Raw genomic sequence first — 19,702 nt, forward strand, 5'->3', positions numbered from 1 at the left:
GGAAGCTGTGCAGTCGCAGCTTTGCACCAGCTGTAGGAATTTCAATACCTATGGGCTGATTGCTAGTGGCATGCAAGAGAAGGGGCACGAAAGGGACGCGCAGCAGTGTTGTGCTAAAATCAAGGCGCTGAGGCAGGCGTACCAGAAGGCAAGGGAGGCCAAGTGTCAGTCTGGTGAGGTGCCGAAGACATATTGCTTCTATAAGAAGCTGCACACCATCCTCAGCAGTGACCCCACCTTCACCACCAAGAGCCCCGTGGATACTTAATGGGACTGGAGGCAGCAGCTAGTGGACTCAACCCTGATGAGGAAGTGGTGGACGAGGAGGTGGAGCTGGAGGATGATGTGGAGCCCACGGCAGGGTCATCTGGTGGTGTGGCGAATCAGGACCTCTTTTCCACTCCAGAGGGGTCTAGCCAGTCCCAGCACTCTGGCTCTGGAGTGCAGGAGAGGGGAGCTTTGGTAAGCGCGCATTTTGCTTTGATATTGCACAGTGAGAGGAGATTGAGCTCTCATGTACTTTGTTATATGGTAGAAGAGGGATAAGGGACAGAAATTAATAACAGAGCCTGTCCATCTATGCAGTGAAGCAATGGCGGAAAATTTTGTTAATGTACACGGGGATGTCTGAGGAATCCCCTATAGTGATCTCTAGGAAACTTTCCTGTAGGTATTCTGCAATCCTCTGCTGAAGGTTCCTTGGGAGAGCTGCCTTGTTTCTGCCCCCACTGTAGGAAACTTTGCTGCGCCGCCCAGCAATTATTTCTGCAGGGACTAAAGCGGCACACAGGCGAGCAGTATACAGAGCCAGTCTGAAGCCACGCGTATGCAGGAGATGCTCCCTTACATCTTAGATTACCCTTAGGAGTGAGATATCGGGTTTGATTACCCTAGCCCACTGGTTCCCAAACTTGTTCTGCCGCTTGTGCACGGAAAGCCCCTGGCGGGGCGGGGCGGTTTGTTTATCTGCTGCGTCTGCAGGTTCAGCCGATCGCGGCTCCCACTGGCCGTGGTTCACTGCTCCAGGCCAATGGGAGCTGCTGGAAGCGGCGCAGGCCAAGGGACATACTGGCCGCTGCTTCCGGCAGCTCCCATTGGCCTGGAGCAGTGAACCGCAGCCAGTGGGAGCCGCGATCGGCTGAACCTGCGGATGCGGCAGGTAAACAAACCAGCCCGGGCCGCCTGGGGCTTTCCCTGCACAAACGGCGGAACAAGTTTGGGAACCTCTGCCCTAGCCTGTGGAAAAGGATACCAGTATTCAGAATACTAGCCACTTAAAGTAACCCCCTTTCCAAACCACCGTTTGTCCCTTCCCCCTTGCCAATTCCCCTCTTCCCCGTGAACTAACCATAATTGGGACTTGCGGAGACCTGTGTGCTAGCTTAGGGACAGTGAGAAAAATGTGTAATTTTTGTAATTCGTAGCTGTAAGTGCACTCTCAATACTGTCTCTTTTCATTGTTTCTTTGCTTTCTGCAGATGTGCCCTTGAGAACACTCTTCTATACCGGCAGAGCACCTCCATCAGATAAGGCACCGACCCAGAAGGATTATATGTTTCACCAGGCACTGCAGTCAACAGTTGCAGCGCAAAGTGAAACAAGAGCGTGGAGGGAGACAATGAAAGACTGAGGCTGGATAGCTAGGAAAGACACAGGGGCAGGTGTGGATGATAAAGCACCTCAAGGACCAGACAGAGCTGTTGAAATCCCTTCTTAGCCGGCAATCACAACAAATGTGTGCCCGACTCCCCCTTCAGCCACTACAGAACTCCTGTCCATGCCCTCCACAAACTCCCCCAATGCATTCATCGTGTGTTCCCAGTCCCTCACAGTACCTGTGCACTCCACATCTGGGGGCTGGTTTCCCAATGAAAGCTGGAGTTACACCCAGCTGTGACAGCCCTAACCTTTGTCATGTCCCCTGTTTGACCAAACATTTGTGTTTGATCCTGTTATTAAACTTGAGTCTTTGAAATTAAATGCCTTTATTTGTGAAATACAGAGATACATACGTAAATCGTTCAGTGCTGACATTGAAACATATTGGCTATAGGTAGGAATATTTGCTCCTTGCAATTAATGCTGAAGAAGCAAGCATGACCCAGGTAATTCGTGATGGCAAGTAAACATTGCCTGGCTGAATGCATTACATATGGGCATATTACTGGGAATTGTTGTCAAAATGCTCCTTCAACGCCCCCCTGATTTGAATAGCCTCCCGCCATGCCCTCCAAATTGCCCTTGTATTGGCCGCTTAAAATCAGCGGCCAGCCGATCAGTCTCATAGCCCACCCCTGAGGAAACTTCCCCCTTTGATTTGCAAATATTATAGGGAGTACAGCAGGCCACAATGACCATCAGAATATTTTCGTCACTGAGGTCTAACCAGCCAAAAAGACAGTGCCAGCAACCTTTTAACTGGCCAAAGGCACATTCAATGGTCATTTGGCACCTGCTGAACCTGTTGTTGAAGTGCTCCTTGCTGCTATCTAGGTTCCCAGTGGTAAGGCTTCATGAGCCATGGGAGCAAGGGATACGTGGGGTCTCCAGGGATTGCTGTGGGCATTTGCATGTTCCCCATTGGAATCATTTGGTCTGGAAAGAAAGTCCCCAGCATGCAGCTTTCTGTACAGTTCAGTGTTCCGAAAGATACGTGTATCATGCACCTTCCTTGACCGCCCCGCATTAATGTCAGTGAAACGGCCTTAGTGATCCATGAGTGCCTGCAAGACCATGGAGAAGTAGCCCTTTTGGTTGATGTACTCCATTGCAAGATGGTTGGGGGCCAAAATTGTGATATGTGTTTCATCTGTTGCCCTGCCGCAGTTAGGGAATCCCATTGCCTCAAAGCAATCAGCTATTTCTTGGACATTACCGAGAGTCTCAGTCCTTTGTAACAGTAGGCAATTAATGTCCCTGCACACTTGCATCACCGCAGCTCCTGTGGTGGACTTTCTAACTCCAAACTGATTAGCGACTGACCGGTAGCAGACTGGAGTTGCCAGCTTCCTCACAGCAATCATCACTCGCTTTTCCACTGTGAGGGCAGCTCTCATTCTGGTGTCCTTGTGCTGCAGTGCTGGGGCAAGCACCACACAGTTCCAGGAAGGTGACTTTGCATATCTGAAAGTTCTACAGCTACTGCTCCTGATCTCATACATGCATCACGATGCAATGCCACCACTCAGTGCTTGTTTCCTGAGTCCAGTGCTGATGGTCCACCATGGCAAGCTGGTCCATGAATGTCAGCAGCAATCATGAATGATTCATTTCCATGGCAGACAGCAAGGTGGGCATCTGTTTCGCAGCTTATGAAATACTGCAGGACCAGCTGCGTTGTGTTCATAATGCTCATCACCACAATGGTCAGGATCCATGCTATCAGGCAGAGATGGAGGTCTATTGAAAAACAGCATGAAACAAAGAAGGAAGCCCATGGAATGATGGGATGGAAAGAACTGCATCACGGGACAGCGAGCACATTCCAGTGCTGCACTGTGATCCGTTCGCAGAGCTCCCAGCAGCCGAGAGTGACAGAGGGTAATGAGTTGCACAGTGGGATAGTTACCCACAATTCAACACTTTCTGTCGATGCAAGAGCAACGACTGTAGACATACTCAGCCGACACAAGGAGTATTGTGTGGACGTGCTCCACCGATGTTATTAAAACAATTTATGATCATTGACAAAACTTAAGTCGACTTAACTCTGTAGTGTAGACATGGCCTCGGTTACTTTTTGAAGTGCTGTGCCTTAGTTGATAAGTCTTTCCTTGTTTTTAATTGCTTGGAATAAATATTTCTAAATCTCAGATTAAATGTATTTAAACACAAGAGTTAAAATGGGTGGAGACAAGACAATAAGGACAAATCCCATCCATTACATTTTATTTATTTTTATTTAGCTTAGATTTTGTAGTGTAAAATCGTCTTGGTTTGAAATGTCAGGAGAAAGGTAGCGCTCATGGTTTTTTCCCTTTATTGGCTCTCCTAAATGCTTTTTTTTTTGTGCATGAGGAGGGCTGGACTTGGCACTCTAGAAGTGGCTGGTTGGCTTGAGGAACTTGCATGAGTGACACAGGATACCCTCTGCCTGTGGACTGAATATGTCCTTCGCTTTGCTCCTGGTCCTTGGCCTTAATGCTCAGGAGCCAAAGCTGGAGAGTGCATATTGCCTTGACAGTGGCCAGAACAGCCCTTGTGGAATAGAACTTGAGGTTTCATTTAAATTGATTTTGAAATGATTGAGTTAAGATTTATTATTACTGCAGATGTACACTTTAACAGATTTCCATTTTGACAGTAAATATGCTAAAGATGTTTAGGACTTTTGTTGGATACTCTAAGGGTATGTCTTCAGTACTGGCTGGCTCAGCGGGCAGCGATCGATCCAGTGGGATCGATTTATTGCATCTAGTCCAAACACAATAAATCGATCGCCGAGCGCTCTCCTGTCGACTCCTGTACTCCAGCTCAGCGAGAGACGCAGGCAGAGTCGACGGGGGAGCGGCAGCAGTCGACTCACCATAGTGAAGACACCACAGTAAGTTGATCTAAGAATGTCGACTTCAGCTACATTATTCATGTAGCTGAAGTTACGTAATTTAGATCGATTCCCCCCGTGCCCCCCAGTGTAGACCAGGCCTAAATACAGTAGAACCCCAAATTTATAAACAGCAATCATAATGAACAACCAGTTATATGAACCATTTTTATCCCCCCCAAAAAATCAATGATTTATTTCACTAGTTACTACAGGACACTACAGCACAGTATGTACGTACAGTACTGTATGACAAGACTTGGAGGGATTAGATTTTTATCGATAAATGTTGGTAAACATTGATTTCACCATATACAAACTGCCGAAAAAGTATTTCCATCAGTAATAATAGAAAATTGCAGATGGGTAAAGTAAGGAAAATGGTCCTTGAAAACTTATTAAAGTTTATTTAAGAATATTTTCTTCATATATTTTGACATGTGATGTTGACAATTCATGTTTTTTTAACAGATCAAACGCTTTAACTAGTTGAATCTCAACATCTGCTGCAGTTAAATAATTGTCTGATCTTTCCCCATTGTCTGAACACCTCCCATAAGTTCCCGCAACTGTGAAAATTTAAATAGATAAAAATAAAAAATGCTCAAAATTGAACTTTGATATTGAAATTATGAAAAAAATTGAATTCTGCCAAGCCTATGTATGAGCGTAATATGCACACTGCATAATTTTTTTTACCATTTATGTACATTATTATTGAACGAGTAATAAATTAACCTATGCACCTTATCCACTATAACTAACTTTGAAAAGCTCAATATTTTGATTTTTTTGATGTTATGAACTTCTTATTCCCCAAATGGTTCATAAAATAGGGATTCTACTGTATTAATTGGTAATTGTAAGTACCTTGCTTTCCCATGAAAATGAGCATGTCAGTTTCTGTGGTTATATTTGCTAAAAACCAATCTTATTTTTTGAATAGATGGGTATTTTAATTTTATTAATAAATTGCATTAACATACTTTTCATAGTAATTTATGTTAATAACTTAAGGAGAATTGGTTTTTTCCTTAACTTAAAATTTATTCTTTTAGGTGGACATTCCATCTGTTATAACAAAGAAAATGCTAAAGGCAGCAATGAAACATATAGAAGTCATAGCTAAAGCCAGGCAGAAAGGTACTGTGAAACATTTGTATGTACGTTAATGTTTTGTAAATTTAAAATGGTTTGTAAGTTTAAAATGCTACGCCTAAAACTTTTGATGCTTCACATTTGCCAGTACTTTGGCAAATTTGACAGTTCATTCTCAAATCTACTGTTGCCTTCACTTTTTAAAAAAATCCCTGCCTTCCCCCCCCCCCCCCCCTTCTGCTGTGGTGCTTGTCTGGGGATAGAGGGCCAAACGTTGACAAGGACTGAATGCAGACAGTTTTTGTTTGATTTTATGACTGTCAACATGTAGACATTTAGTTAATTTAGAAATCTGGTCTCTTGCCTGGAGTGTGGAGCAGGAATGAGTTTTCTGTCCAGTTCAGAGCAAAACTTAGATTATTTTTCTTAAGACATTCCTGGTGAATTCCAGATAAGCAACAATACATCCTTTTATTTATGTGTATGTGAATATATTATTGAACTTAACTAAACTACGTTATATAACTTACTAACTAAACTATAATTAAATAACTACAAACGGTGCTAATTTTATAACTAGTGTGAAGTCACATCCATAATTTATTAAATGTAACCAATCCAAGTATGTAACTTGTAATGCATAAGCATCCTTAACTTTGCCCTGTGAGTGTATGCATTGAAATAGAGTCTGTACTTACAGTCACACTTTCTGCCAGACTTCAGGCCTCAATGTGCAGGTTAGACAGTGCCTAGCGAACGAACGGGGAAGTTCTTGGGGTAAAAAACTGTTTTAATATCCTCATTCAACATGTGGCGCGCATGTTCCTTCCCCTCCTCCCTATCCCTTCCCCTCCCCCCCCCCCGCACCTTAGCTACTGCACACTATCCAACACCTGTATTGAATAAGGAACTTTTTCTTCAGGATTTTGCTGAATTTGTCACCCCTGCAAGGTCAGCAAGTATTATACCTCTGTTCTGCATCTGTAAAATGAGGATAGAGAGGCTGTTTCTTGCTTGTGATCACACACCAAATCTATAGCAGAGGCAGCACTAGAACTAGAATACGGGGTTCTAGTCCAGTGTCTTAACAGCTCCACCATTCTTCATCTCCACCAGGTTCTTGCCTCATTCTCCACAGATTGTATAACAATTTAACACAGCACCATCCAGTGTGTGCACTGAGGCTCTGATTCAGCAAGATACTTAAGAATGTGCTTAACTTTAAGCATGTGAGTAGTGCTGTTGAAGCTGGTGGGAGTACTTGCATGCTTGAAGTTAGGTAGGCCTACTTGCTGAATTGAGGCCTGAATAAAGCACGGGTTCTGCAGAAAAAGTAATATGTAATCACTACTAAAGACTATTGTATTGCATAATCAAAAAGGAATAGAGTTAAGGTGGCACAGGCCACCTTAACTTCATCCATTCCTGAGTTTTCAGTGCTTCGCTTTGCAATCATGACACTCTCTTAAATGTAGTCTTTATGTATGGCATTTCCTATGCTCTTTAAAAAGAAAAATGAAAACTCTGCCATGTCTGGGTATTTACTTGGAAGCAATAGAATGCTCTGTACATCACAGAGGTGTAATCTGTGTGACGGAGACCTTTGCCCCGTTCGTTATGCACCTGTCCATAGCCTATGGAAGAAGACAGGACCATGGACCCTTGCCTTCTTTCATATGCACATTCTCAGGTTATATTCCACAATCCTTTCTCTGTTAAACGCTGCAGTTTCACTCCACTTCATTTAAGGATGAGCGAGTACAGTAACTCCTAACTTAGTCCCAGTTAATGTTGTTACATTGCTGATCAATTAGGGAATATGCTCATTTAAAGTTGTGCAGTGCTCCCTTATAACATTGTTTGGCAGCCACCTGTTTTGTCCACTGCTTGCAGGAAGAGCAGCCTGTTGCAGCTGGCTAGTGGGGGCTTGGAACCAGGGTGGACTGGCAGCCCCCCATCAGCTCCCTGCTCCCCTAAGTTCCCTGTGTGGCAGCCGCCCAGCAGGCTATCAGTTGCCCGCAGTTCAGCTGTCTCTCCCTCCACTGCCATGTGCTTCTCCTGGCCTCTGTCTTGAAGCTGCTCCCTGGAGCCTCCTGCTTACTGTGCGGGGCAGGGGGAACAGGGGGGCTAATGTCAGGGTATCCCCCTCCCCCCTGCTCCTGCACCCCGCTTACCCCATCTTCCATAGAGCGGGGGGGGGGGGGGGGGGACACACGACAGGGCTCAGGACGGAGGGAGCTTCCTGGCAGCATCTGCCGTCTCAGCTTGCTGATCTACTTAAAAAGGCAATGTACTTAGAGTGGGGTCAGCGTACTTAAAGGAGCAATGCGCATCTCTCTCTCTCACACATGGTGTGTGTCTCTGTCTTTTTCTGCCATGCTGTCTCCCCTCCCTCCATTCATGCTGCCTTGTAGAGTGTGAGGCTACATTAACAACGAGTTAACCCTTGAGGTCTCAGCCAATTGCTAGTTCGTCATTTAGCAGTTAGGCATTTCCTGGGAAATATGCCACCCTCTGACTTCACCACCTCAACCAAGCCTCACAATCATCATCGCTGTGTACCAGTATTTGAAAAAAATTTCCCTGGAATCTTAACTCGCCCCCCCCCCCGGTTTACATTCATTCTTATGGGGAAATTGGATTCGCTTAACATCATTTTGCTTAAAGTCGCATTTTTCAGGAACATAACTACAACATTAAGCGAGGAGTTACTGTGCATCCATTGGAATCCTGACAATCCCTTCAATGGAAATTTCCATTTGGGTTGCGTACTCTATTTCGCGGAGTGTCAGTGTAACGTTGGGAGCTTGCATGAAGTATAACTTAGACAAATCAAATCTAACTTTCACCAAACTATGAAAGGTACATCTTGTGGTGCATCATAGTAAATGTAAAGCTTCCATGGCTACTTGCTAAGGGTGCTAAAGCTGTTCAGAAAAAAAATTGCGAACATTTTTCTTACCAGAAGAGCTGCATTTTTTCACTGCTGTGCTTGCAAATGGCATATTGTGGATGGGTTTTTTAGAGATTTTTTGGGAAAAAATTGCTACCTGACTGAGAGCAGATATACCCAATTTCAGCTGAAAATGTGAAATTAGGAAATGTCTAAATAGCTGAAAATAACTCCTTGTAACATGAAGGTTTCCTAAGCCTTCCCCAGAGGTATACAACACCATGGTTCAGAGATCTGGACTTCAAGCGTTGCCTTGGTTCCTGTTCTCTTTTGGCCTCTTCCCATTGTTTTCTTTTTTCCTCTTTCTACACCCTTCATCTCCAAGGTCTCTTTCTCTTCTCCCTTTTTCCTCTCCTCTATTTTAGACTGCCTACCATCTCCTATAGTGGCTTTCTTATTTATAGTTTCCGGAGTGTCTCTTCCTGCTGCTTTCAGCAATGCTAGTTAGCTACATTTCATAAGGTGGTATAAGGATCTATAGTAATTGACTCACTTTCATAATTTGTGATTGTGAAGTCACACGTTAACTGAGATTTGTTTTGTGCACAGATTCTAGTAAACTAAATACACCTATCTGTAGCCCTCTCATTCACAGGTTCTGTTCTGCAATTCATTCATTTTTAGTGTATTTCTTGACACAGGGCCTATGTTGAATTATTTCATACCTCGTTGTGCTGACTTATTACAACCCAGTTCTTGCACTTAAAGTGATTTAAAGGGATTATAAAATGTTTATTGCTAATTAAGGTGCAGAGGTTTTGCCTGTGGAAAAAAGTATTCTTTTTTTCAAAACAGCTACTGATATGTGAATACTTTAGTGCTATACTTTTTGACAAAATAGTCCCTTGTCAGCTTTAATTTAAACACCGTGAAAAGTCGCACAAAAGATGTATTGCTTCAATCTTACTTCCAAAACAACTTTGGAGTATAAGTTAAGTAGGAAACGCATCACATAACCAAAAGTTCTAGTCTCAGATGTTTCCAAATTATGTTTAAAGCATACCAATAAATAAGAGCCTAGCGTTGGAGAGTGAAACTTAGGTAAAAGCAAATGGAGAGAAGCTGTTGTATAGTTAAAAATCAAACCAGGCGTAAGTTGTCCACTAAATGGTAAGCAAAAATATCCTGAAAACTATACAATATTGAATTGGTCCAGTGAAGAAGTTACTATTTTTTACAGAAGGTGGAAATTTTATGTAGTCTTTTCACAGTAGAGCCTTACTTCAAAGCCTATGTCCAGGTGTATTTTTCTTATACAGTTATTACTTTGTGTATCTTTGACACCTGGGCATATGTTACATGACATTATCAAGGTAATATTTCTATCAGTGGTTTTCAGTGTGTGGTCCAAAGACCCCTGCGGGTCCGCAGACTATGTCTAAGATTTCCAAAGGAGTCTACGCCTCCATTTGAAATTTGTTAGGGATCCGCAGATGAAAAATGGTTAAAAACTGGTGTCCCATATCGAAGTGGAAAGAAATCTCCTCACCATTATTTCACAAGGGTGGGAAGGAAAAGAGAACATACTAAACCTTTTTTTTTTTTTTTTTTTCTTGCAGTGAAAAATGCAGAATTTTTACAGCAAGCTGCTTTAGAAGAATATGGACCAGAACTCCATGTGGCTTTGAGGAGTCGAAGAGATGAACTTCACTATTTAAGAAAACTTACTGAACTTCTTTTCCCTTATATTCTTCCCCCAAAGGCAACAGACTGCAGGTATCAAATATATTAGAAGTTGTACTATTTACAACAGTTGCATGCCATGTAGCGCTGCAGTTCTTAATGGTAGTAAAGTGGGTGAAGACCAGTGTCAGCTTGAACTTTGAATTTGTTTTCTGTGTAAGTACAAGCATATTAAATGTAATTTAAAGAGTGAATTCTTTCTTAATGTTTTTGTTGATTGTATATTTCTGTAGTATCTGTTAACTAGGGGGGAAGGGAAAGGAATTGAGATGGAGTAGAAGCACTTGGGGTACGTCCAGACCACCCACCATATCGGCTGGTAGCGATCAATTTATCGGGGATCGATATATCGCTTCTCGTTAAGACGTGATATATCGATCCCCAAACATGCTCCCCGTCGACTTCAGAACTCCACCGGAGCGAGCGGTGGTAGCGGAGTCGACAGGGGAGCCGCGGCTGTCGATCCCACGCCGTGAGGACCCAAGGTAAATCGATCTAAGATACTTTGACTTCAGCTATGCTATTCACGTAGCTGAAGTTGCGTATCTTAGATCGATTCTCCTCTTCCCCCCCCCCCCCCCCCCCCAGCGTAGACCAGCCCTTGCTCAGTTTCCTTGCTTCTACACTAGTGATCTTAGGTGAAACTCCAAATACAAAAAAATAAAATGAAAAAGAATAATTTGTTGCTTCCTTGGACCCACTGCAGTGATATGTTAGTATGCTCGTTCTAGATGTTGGAAAGGTTCTGTTGGGTGCACTGAAGTAGATGGACCTTATTGAGATCATAAGGTATTTGGACTGGATAATGCTGTTTCAGTATACTAATGGTGAACATAATGCAGGAAACCGCAATGAAAAGTAGCTGCTTCTCAACAACTTACCCACTTTTACAGTTGGAAATCACCAATGTCTGTCTTAAAGCTAAAAGATATGATTTTTGCTGTTCTGTATGAGTCTCCCATTAGCGTTAGTGAGATATGCATGCATCATGAATTTATGTCCAGTTCTTACACAATGTTGATTTTTGAAAACTGAACTCTAGGTGTGGGAGGTGTTAATGCAAGCTGGTGACTTGGGGGTGGAGGGGGCAGCTTGATAGGCATCAGTAGCTGTGCTCGCATAGATAGGTGGCAGCACTGAAGTCTGAGACATTGTCTACACATGCAGTTTTTGCACCAGTTTAACGGAATATGTTGAAAAAACGATTTAGCTAAATCAGTGGAACCCTTTAATGTGGTGCAATTATACCAGTATATAATTGCTTATCAGTACAGCAAGTTTTGGTAAATGTTCAAATGGTCGCAGGCTGGCCACTAACTTGCATTTCTGAGCTCCATGAGTGGCATCAAATTAGGTCCCTCCTGAAATCTGACCCCCCTTTCTCCGGACTCACTCATACTACATAGGCTTTTACTCTGTAAGCAGTGGTTGGATGCATCATCGATATAGAACAGTGGACCACCTGCTTCACAAGTGTCTCATCTTCAGAACAACATTTGTTTTAGGTTGTCGAAGTGTACCATGGAAGGATTTATAGGAAGAATATATATCAGATCCCAGTTGAAGGAGTTAAGAATCTACATCAGGGATCGGCAACTTTTGGCACGTGGCTCGCCAGGGTAAGCACAGTGGCGGACTGGGGCGGTTTGTTCACCTGCCACCTCCGCAGATTCGGCCAATCGTGGCTCCCACTGGCTGCAATTTGCTGCTCCAGCCCAATGGGGGCTGTGGGAAGCGGCAGCCAGCACGTCCCTCGGCCCACGCCGCTTCCTGCAGCCCCCATTGGCCTGGAGCAGCGAACCATGGCCAGTGGGACCCGCGATTGGCCGAACCTGCGGACGCGGCAGGTGAACACACCAGTCCTGGCAGCCCACGTGCCAAAGGTTGCCAATTCCTGATCTACATGATCCTTATCTAGACTTCTTTCATTGCTGAGAATTAAGCAATGAGCTGTTGAGTGAAAAGGTATGTATTTGCCCCTTAGTTTCCATGTGTTGAATCAGTTTAGACATCTTGTGATTCTGAATGTGTGGAGTGCTGAAATATCTTTAAAAGAACATGTTTTTATTAAACAAGGAAAGACATTTTAGTACAAAAATATTAACTTTACCTATCTTATCCCATAACAATTATGAATGTAATAACGTGAGTTACTATGAAAATGTAATACAATTTTTTTTCTTTCAGATCCCTGGCCTTGCTTATAAGAGAGATCCTGTCTGGTTCTGTTTTCCTTCCCTCCATGGACTTCTTAGCTGACCCAGTGAGATTTTGGAGCAGTAGAAATAATTTTTGTTTACTCTGACTATCATTGTTTTCCTTTTTGTCCGATGATGAGGTGCTGTGTGGTGAAACAAGTACTTCACATTGGTTTTATCATTGGTGACTGCTTAATGGTTTACAGAAAGAAAAATAACCCCATACCCAATCCTCTTAATTTTTTGGTGATGCAGTGTTAATTTGGTTTTAGTGATTATTTGGCTACATTAATTAAAAAAAAAATACTTAGGCTAGGTCTACAAACTGATTTTTGTATTTGTTAGAGGTATGATTTATTACCAGAATAGTTATACTTACAGTAGCTGTCTATGGAATAAGATGTGCCATTGTAAGTACCTTTATAACTATATAAATTAATCCACATTAGGGTTGTACGACTTTAACTATACCAGTACAGTAACAATGTTTGTGTGTGGACAAGGCCTTTCTAAAAGCCACTCCTCATAGATGCAAATTTGTTTACTTCTTGCTTAGGTAGATAAGTGGCACTGCATTTATAAAGATTAGATAGAAAGTCACTTGTCTGATCTTTGGTTTTCAATTGGAAGAAAATTTCACAACTGTCTGAATACTGCTTGGCTGCAGGCAAAGAATAGTTGAGGTTGTGGAACTGCCTGTAGTCAGCTGTAACTCATCTGACCTGCATTGGTATTAAAATGCCAAACAGAGCTCTTATCTTTGCAAGATGGAGAATTTGTGTCTGTTCATGTCTCATTTGGGAAGTTCATTGATTTAAGAATCTAGATGTAGAGACTATTCAAATGTCAATCTAGAAATTGATAGAATCATTATTTAATTATTCTGCTTATGTTTGCAATTTTAAGACATGAAAATTGTCAGAATCTTGCTAGAAACTGGGATGGCAATGGAATGATTTTCAAACAGATTGGTTTGTTGTAATTTGTTTGTGTTTTCCATTAGGATACTGTCAACCATTTGCTTCTCAAATTCATTGATGATAGCCCAGTGAGTACTGACCAAATGAGAACATTTATAATTGATTCACACATGTCAGTGTCAATCTTATTCAGTAAGTCAACACTCTTTCTACAGCCTGAAAAAGCAACTGAGCCGGCTGCTTCTTTGATTCCATTCTTGCAGAAATTTGCGGACCCTCGTAATAAAAAACCATCTGTAAGTGAAGAAAATACTCACTATATACAGATTTTGAATAAGTATTGTATGTGCTGTACATATTACCAGTGCTCTTTTCATTGCTTCTATTAGAAAAGGTTTATTTTAATGAAAGCTTGAGAAATATCCAAGCTAACTGCATTTTCCACTTCATGTTTAGGTCCTGAAGCTGGAATTGAGGGAGATTAGAGAACAGCAAGACCTTTTGTTTCGCTTCATGAACTTTCTGAAACAGGAAGGGGCAGTACATGTGTTGCAGTTTTGTCTGACTGTAGGTAAGATTACCCTAGTATGCTTAGGTGTACTCATTGAATGTAAACAATGATTTAGGTGCTGGTCCATTACTGTTATATTTACCATTGCTACAATCTCTCTAAAAAGATGTACTGCAGACTATGAAAATTCTGTGAGAATCTCTGTTCTAGCTTATGCCATTTCTGAAAGTTCTGACTTCTGGGTGTGCCTTCCTTTTTTGCAGGATGTAAAGAGGTTGAAACTTGTTCAGCAGCTGTGTCCCTTTTGCCATTACTTATTCAAATTTTGTTACACAGACAGCTTTCTAAGCACTTATTTGAGAATCAAATGGTAGAGAATGGGCAATGGCTGTGGTTTGTAAGCAAGAATTTCAGCAAGGAGGCATAACCAGATGTCTCACTTGTAGAGATTATTTCACGTAAGGGAAATAATGAAAATGTTCGTAACCCATAGTCTTCCAAAGGAACATGGTGAATTTTACTGTGGAAGGGAATAATTAGTTTTATTGCAGCTCTTATTTTTATGGATCAATTTATATAACTTATGGTTTAAATCTAAAGTATTAATACAACTTAACAAGTTCTTTAATGCAGTTTATCAGCTTGGTCATAAGTTTTAAAACATTTAAGGTTTTATGTATAGCCATATCTGCTGGAAAGGTATCTGAGGGTATACACTGGAGTTGTGATTGCAGCGGGTGTAGATGTAACCAAGGCAGCTAGCAGCCACTCGAGTATGTACCCAGGTTCCTGCACAGACAGAGCTATCCTGTGCTGTCATGGCTTCACTGCTGTTGTTACTCCAGCTGCTCTTGATCTAGCTAGATCAAAGGTAGCTCAGGTATGCTGCAATCAAACGTCCTGAATGCAGTGTAGACATACCCTGATGGCTGACGTGTGTGCCACTTTAAGGTGCCATATTAGCTACGTTTGATCAACAAATGCATTTTCTTTCCCCCACCTTCCAGAGGAATTTAATGACCGAATTTTGCAACCAGAATTATCAGATACTGAAAAAATGTCTCTTCATGAAGAGGTGCAGAAAATCTACAAAACCTATTGTTTGGATGAAAGTATTGACAAAATTAGATTTGATCCTTTTATCGTGGAAGAGATTCAAAGAAGTAAGTTTGAGATTGAAAGGAATGATCAAGAATTTATACTGGAATCTATAAAGCATTCTGTCAGACTAAAAAAAATCCTAGTTGATCCAAATAATAATTAACTTTAATTTTATCATAACTATACAACCTCATTAACAAACTAGAGGTGTTCAAGAATGCATATACTCCTATCTCCTATCACTGGATGTCCCCTGCATATTGTTCTCTATGAATGATAATATATTTAAATCCTGCTTTATCAAGCACTTTAGTGTTCCAAAATTTTGGATGCGTCCTGCGTGAATTTATACGGACTAATTTTAGACTGAGACCTGTAAAAATCAGAAAAACTTTATGAACAACAATGGCACATCCAATTAATATTCACAACAGGTTTTTTTTTTTCTGCAGTTGCTGAAGGTGAATATGTAGATGTTGTGAAACTTCAAACTATGCGATGCCTTTTTGAAGCATATGAACATGTTCTTTCCCTCTTAGAGAATGTCTTTACCCCTATGTTCTGTCACAGTGATGAGGTAAGCATGAAAGACATAAAGTCTTGCCTTTAAGCACAGTTCTTTTTTTCAAATGGCAATGTAAATGTGACAGCTTAAACAGTAGTTTTGATCCTTGTATGTATTCCAAATTTTATCTATTTAACTGGTAAAAATAGGTTCTTTTATAATTTTTTACTCCTGTTATCAGGGTAGAGCCAATATAACCGAGGCCTGGTCTACGCTACAAAGTTATGTCGATATAAGCTGCCTTGTGTTGACCTAGTTTTGCGTTTCTATGTTTAAATGTCTCACCCTGATGTAAATTGCCCATTAGGCCAACATAATAACGCTGCCTCCCTGAGCGGAATTGAGCCAAGGTCAATGTACAGAGGTCGGCGCAGTGCGCGTATAGATGCTGCATTACCTAGATCAATCCTAACAGCCCTACAGCAGCTGTTCCACTGCCTCACGCTGACTGCTGTGGTCAACATTGTGAACTCCACTACCTATGGGTCACAGGGACCGAAAGCACCACCCCCACCCTGCCTTGTTTAAAACCCCATGAATTTTTGAAATTCCTTTTCCTGGATGCCCAGCTTGGCAATCACACCTAGCAACTCTCCATTATTGAGTGCAACTGCCCAGCTGACCATGTCAGCTGCACATTCCAGACACACTCCTACCTGGAGTGGAAAGAAGATATTGGCTTTCTTGGGCCTGTAGGAATAAAAGGTTGTGCTGGCACAGCTCTGAACCAGCCATAGAAGCATGGGCAGATTGCTCGAGGGATGCAGGAGAAGGGTATGACAAGGACCAGCAGCAATGCTATCTAAAAGCCAAGGAGCTGTGGCAGACATACCAGAAGGCCAACAATTGATCTGGTGCCAAGCCACAGACCTGCTACTTTTACAAAGAACTGCCATGCCATATTTGGCGGAGACCCCACTACCACCTAGCACAATGCTCTCAATACCTTCGAGGAGCCTGAGTCCCAGGCCTCGGTCATGAACAGCGAGGAGGAGGAGGTGGGACAGGCGACTGGGGGATCCACCACAGTCCTGCCAATTGAGCATGGTCAAGTCTGATGCAAGGGAAGGAACCTCAGGTAAGTGTGTATTTTTTTTCATTACAGGGATACCACTCCCATCCTACCCCGTCCCCTCCACTCCCCATAGAATAGGAAGACACAGCTTTTGATTAATTTACTTGTGCTAGAAGAGGTAATAGAACAACCAAGAGAGGTAGAGTTTCTATCTGCTTTTCATTCCTCTCTAGAGTTAGGCAGGGGGACCAAGTGGAGCAGTTTGTTTATATACATAGGGATGTCTCTTGAATCCTCCTGAGAGGTCTCAGTGAAACTTTCATGGAGGTACTCTGCAATCCTCTGCTGAAGGTTTCTAGGGATGACTGCCTAATTTCTTCTTCTCTGATAGGACACTTTCCCATGCCAGTTAGCTATAACTTTGCAGTACACCATTGCAGTACACAAGTTAGTGGCATATGGGCCCGGGCAGCTTCAGGACACTAGCAGCAGCTGTGCTCTTTCTCCCTTTGTTACCCTCAGGAGTGAGACATCAGCTAAAATCACCAATGCCTGTGGAAAATGTTGCCAGCATTCAGTGCCAGTGCCCTATGCTACTAGTTTCATGCAACCAAGCAATTCCCTCCTCATTTCCCTCATCCCCAGCTGGCCATACTCACAATGGCTGATGCTGTGACTTGTTTGCAATTGCTTGTGCATGGCACCAAAGTGAGAATGAGAATGTAGTGCTTAAAAACTTTAGGGGAGCAAGGGGAGTGAGTTCTGCAGTTTTGCTTTCTGTAGTAAATATATTGACAATGGTATCTCTGGGTTTTTTTTTTTTTTTTTTTTTTCTGCAGCTGCTGCTATTGCATCCTTGAGGGACTCCAGCTCCATAGTTGCAGAATGTCTGACCAGAATAAGAAGGAGGAGGAAGAAGAGGACTTGGGATGGCATGATGGAATGCACAGGTGTATTCACACCCTACGCACTACTGTAATAATCTTTGTGCAAAACATGCCTTGTAAGATATCATTTAAAAGCTAATAACTCACAAGTCAATCTTATCATGGTAAAATATATGTAGCAACATTGTATGTGAAGTTATAAAATTCCCCTGTATGATGTTGTTAGCCCCAGGGAGAAGTCATCAAACAGGGCTGTCCTGAGCAAAGGAAAGTGTTTGCCTTAATTGCATTTAAGCAGTTAATGTAGTCATCAAGCAGAAAGAGGGGAAGGAAGGAAACCTGCTTCTGAACATACACGGGTGAAAGAACCCAGCAGGAAGCCTCCTTCCACACCAGACATGTGGCTGGAAATGCTTTTCAAAAGGGGGACTGAAACAATAAAAAGAGACTCAAACACCTCAAGTGACCTCTCTCTCCCTGGCCATTTCACTCTTTCTACCTGAGAAGACCAGAGAAACAGCTGTTGGACTTTGAGTGGGGGCCTGACCTGAAAAATTTGGTTAGTAATGCTGCTAGAAGGATGTGATAAGGACTCCACTTTGAATCAAGTATAGTTTGTTAAGTAGGCACTAGGAAGCATTTTATCTTTATTTTTCTTATAACCATTTCTAACTTTTATGCAGCATTACTTGTGCTCACTTAAAATCTCTCTTTGTATTTAAATAAACTTGTTTTTTTCATTTACTCCACCCTGTGGGACGTTAAAGACAATCACAGCTGTGTGTACACTGACCGGTGAAAACCAAGGTTGGCATAGGCAGGGCCGGCTCTAACTTTTTTGCTGTCCCAAGCAGCAAAAAAAAGCGCCATTCCTCCCCCCCCCCCACCGCCGAGTGCCGCGCCCCCCCCCCCTCCAGTGCGGCGCCCTGCGCCGCCGCCCTCCCCCCGAGCGCCGAGTCCCGTGCCACCGGAACACCACCCCCCCCCCCGCCGAGTGCCGCGCCCCCGCCGAGCGCTGCGCCGCCGGAGCCCGCCCCACCGAGCGCTGCGCCGCTGGAGTGCTCCCCCCCCCCCGGAATGCCGCGCCGCGCTCCCCCTGCTGCCCCTTACCAGGTGCCGCCCCAAGCATGTGCTTGGGTGCCTGGTGCCTGGAGCCGGCCCTGGGCATAGGAATAGCTGAAATGGACATGAATGTTCTGTCTGCGTCATAAGTTCTGTTCTCTTAAGTATTAGTAAGTTTTAAATGTATTTGTTTTAAAATTTCACGATTTCTTTTTTACAGTGAATTCTGTTACAAAATAAATGTCTGTTGTTTTATTAGTTTGCAACATCTGCTACCGAGTGCTTAACAGGTCTGAAAGTAATCAATTACCTCTTACTAACAGTGTGACACAACTCACAGGATAAGATGCAAACAAAATTAATAGATGTATTGACAATGTTATATTCCTAAACATACAGCAATCATCACACAATTCGTAACAGGCCACAAAAGAGCAGAGTGACGTAGAACACAGTACAACTAAATAAGTTTCTGTGGCTCACTGTTAAAATGGTCTTTCAAAGCCTCCGTAAGCAGTATAGTTCCATGTTGAGCTCTTCTAGTAGCCCTTGTCTCTGGCTGTTCAAACTCAGCAGACAGCACTCCATCTCTGCCCTCCATACCAGCGGAAAAGTGTCCCTCCTTGCTTCATAAATATTATGCAGGACAGACAGTAGGCAGCTGCAACCATTGGGATATTTTTCTCACGATGTCCAATCTTGTGAATAAACAACACCAGTGTCCCTTTAATTGATCAAAAGCACATTGAACTGTCATTCTGCACCTGCTGAACCAGTAGTTGAATCATTCCTTGGTGCTGTCGAGATGGCTGGTGTATGGCTTCATAAGCCAGGGGAACTACGGGCAGGCTGGATCTCCCAGGATTGCTATTGGCATTTCAACATTCCCAATGGTAAGCTGCCTGTTGGGAAAGAGAGTCCCTGCTTGTAGTTTTCTGAATAGTTCTGTATTCTTATAGATGCAAGCATCATTCACCTTCTCTGACCAGCCACACTGATGTCAGCAAAGCACCCCCAGTGATTCGCCAGTGCTTGCATAACTATAGAAAATTATCCCATTCTGTTGATGTTGTCTGTGGCAAGGTGGTTCTGATGCCAAAATAGGGATATGCATGCCATCTATCACTCTGTCACAGTTTGGGAACCCCTTTGGTACAAATCCATCC

The 19,702-nt window shown here is 42.9% G+C and overlaps 1 protein-coding gene across 2 annotated transcripts in view; it reads left to right on the top strand.

The window, feature by feature from the left end:
* Window positions 1-19,702, top strand: part of SNX14 (sorting nexin 14) — an 82,915-nt gene that overhangs the window by 16,631 nt on the left and 46,582 nt on the right. For both annotated transcript variants that reach the window (XM_054022550.1, XM_054022551.1), the window contains exons 7-14: window positions 5,602-5,686; window positions 10,154-10,310; window positions 12,465-12,540; window positions 13,479-13,523; window positions 13,611-13,691; window positions 13,852-13,966; window positions 14,914-15,069; window positions 15,460-15,584. In XM_054022550.1, the coding sequence (XP_053878525.1) occupies window positions 5,602-5,686; window positions 10,154-10,310; window positions 12,465-12,540; window positions 13,479-13,523; window positions 13,611-13,691; window positions 13,852-13,966; window positions 14,914-15,069; window positions 15,460-15,584 (840 nt within the window). The remainder of the gene's footprint in view (window positions 1-5,601; window positions 5,687-10,153; window positions 10,311-12,464; window positions 12,541-13,478; window positions 13,524-13,610; window positions 13,692-13,851; window positions 13,967-14,913; window positions 15,070-15,459; window positions 15,585-19,702) is intronic.

This window comes from Malaclemys terrapin, chromosome 3 (assembly GCF_027887155.1).
Source record: "Malaclemys terrapin pileata isolate rMalTer1 chromosome 3, rMalTer1.hap1, whole genome shotgun sequence".
Classification (NCBI taxonomy): domain Eukaryota; kingdom Metazoa; phylum Chordata; order Testudines; family Emydidae; genus Malaclemys; species Malaclemys terrapin.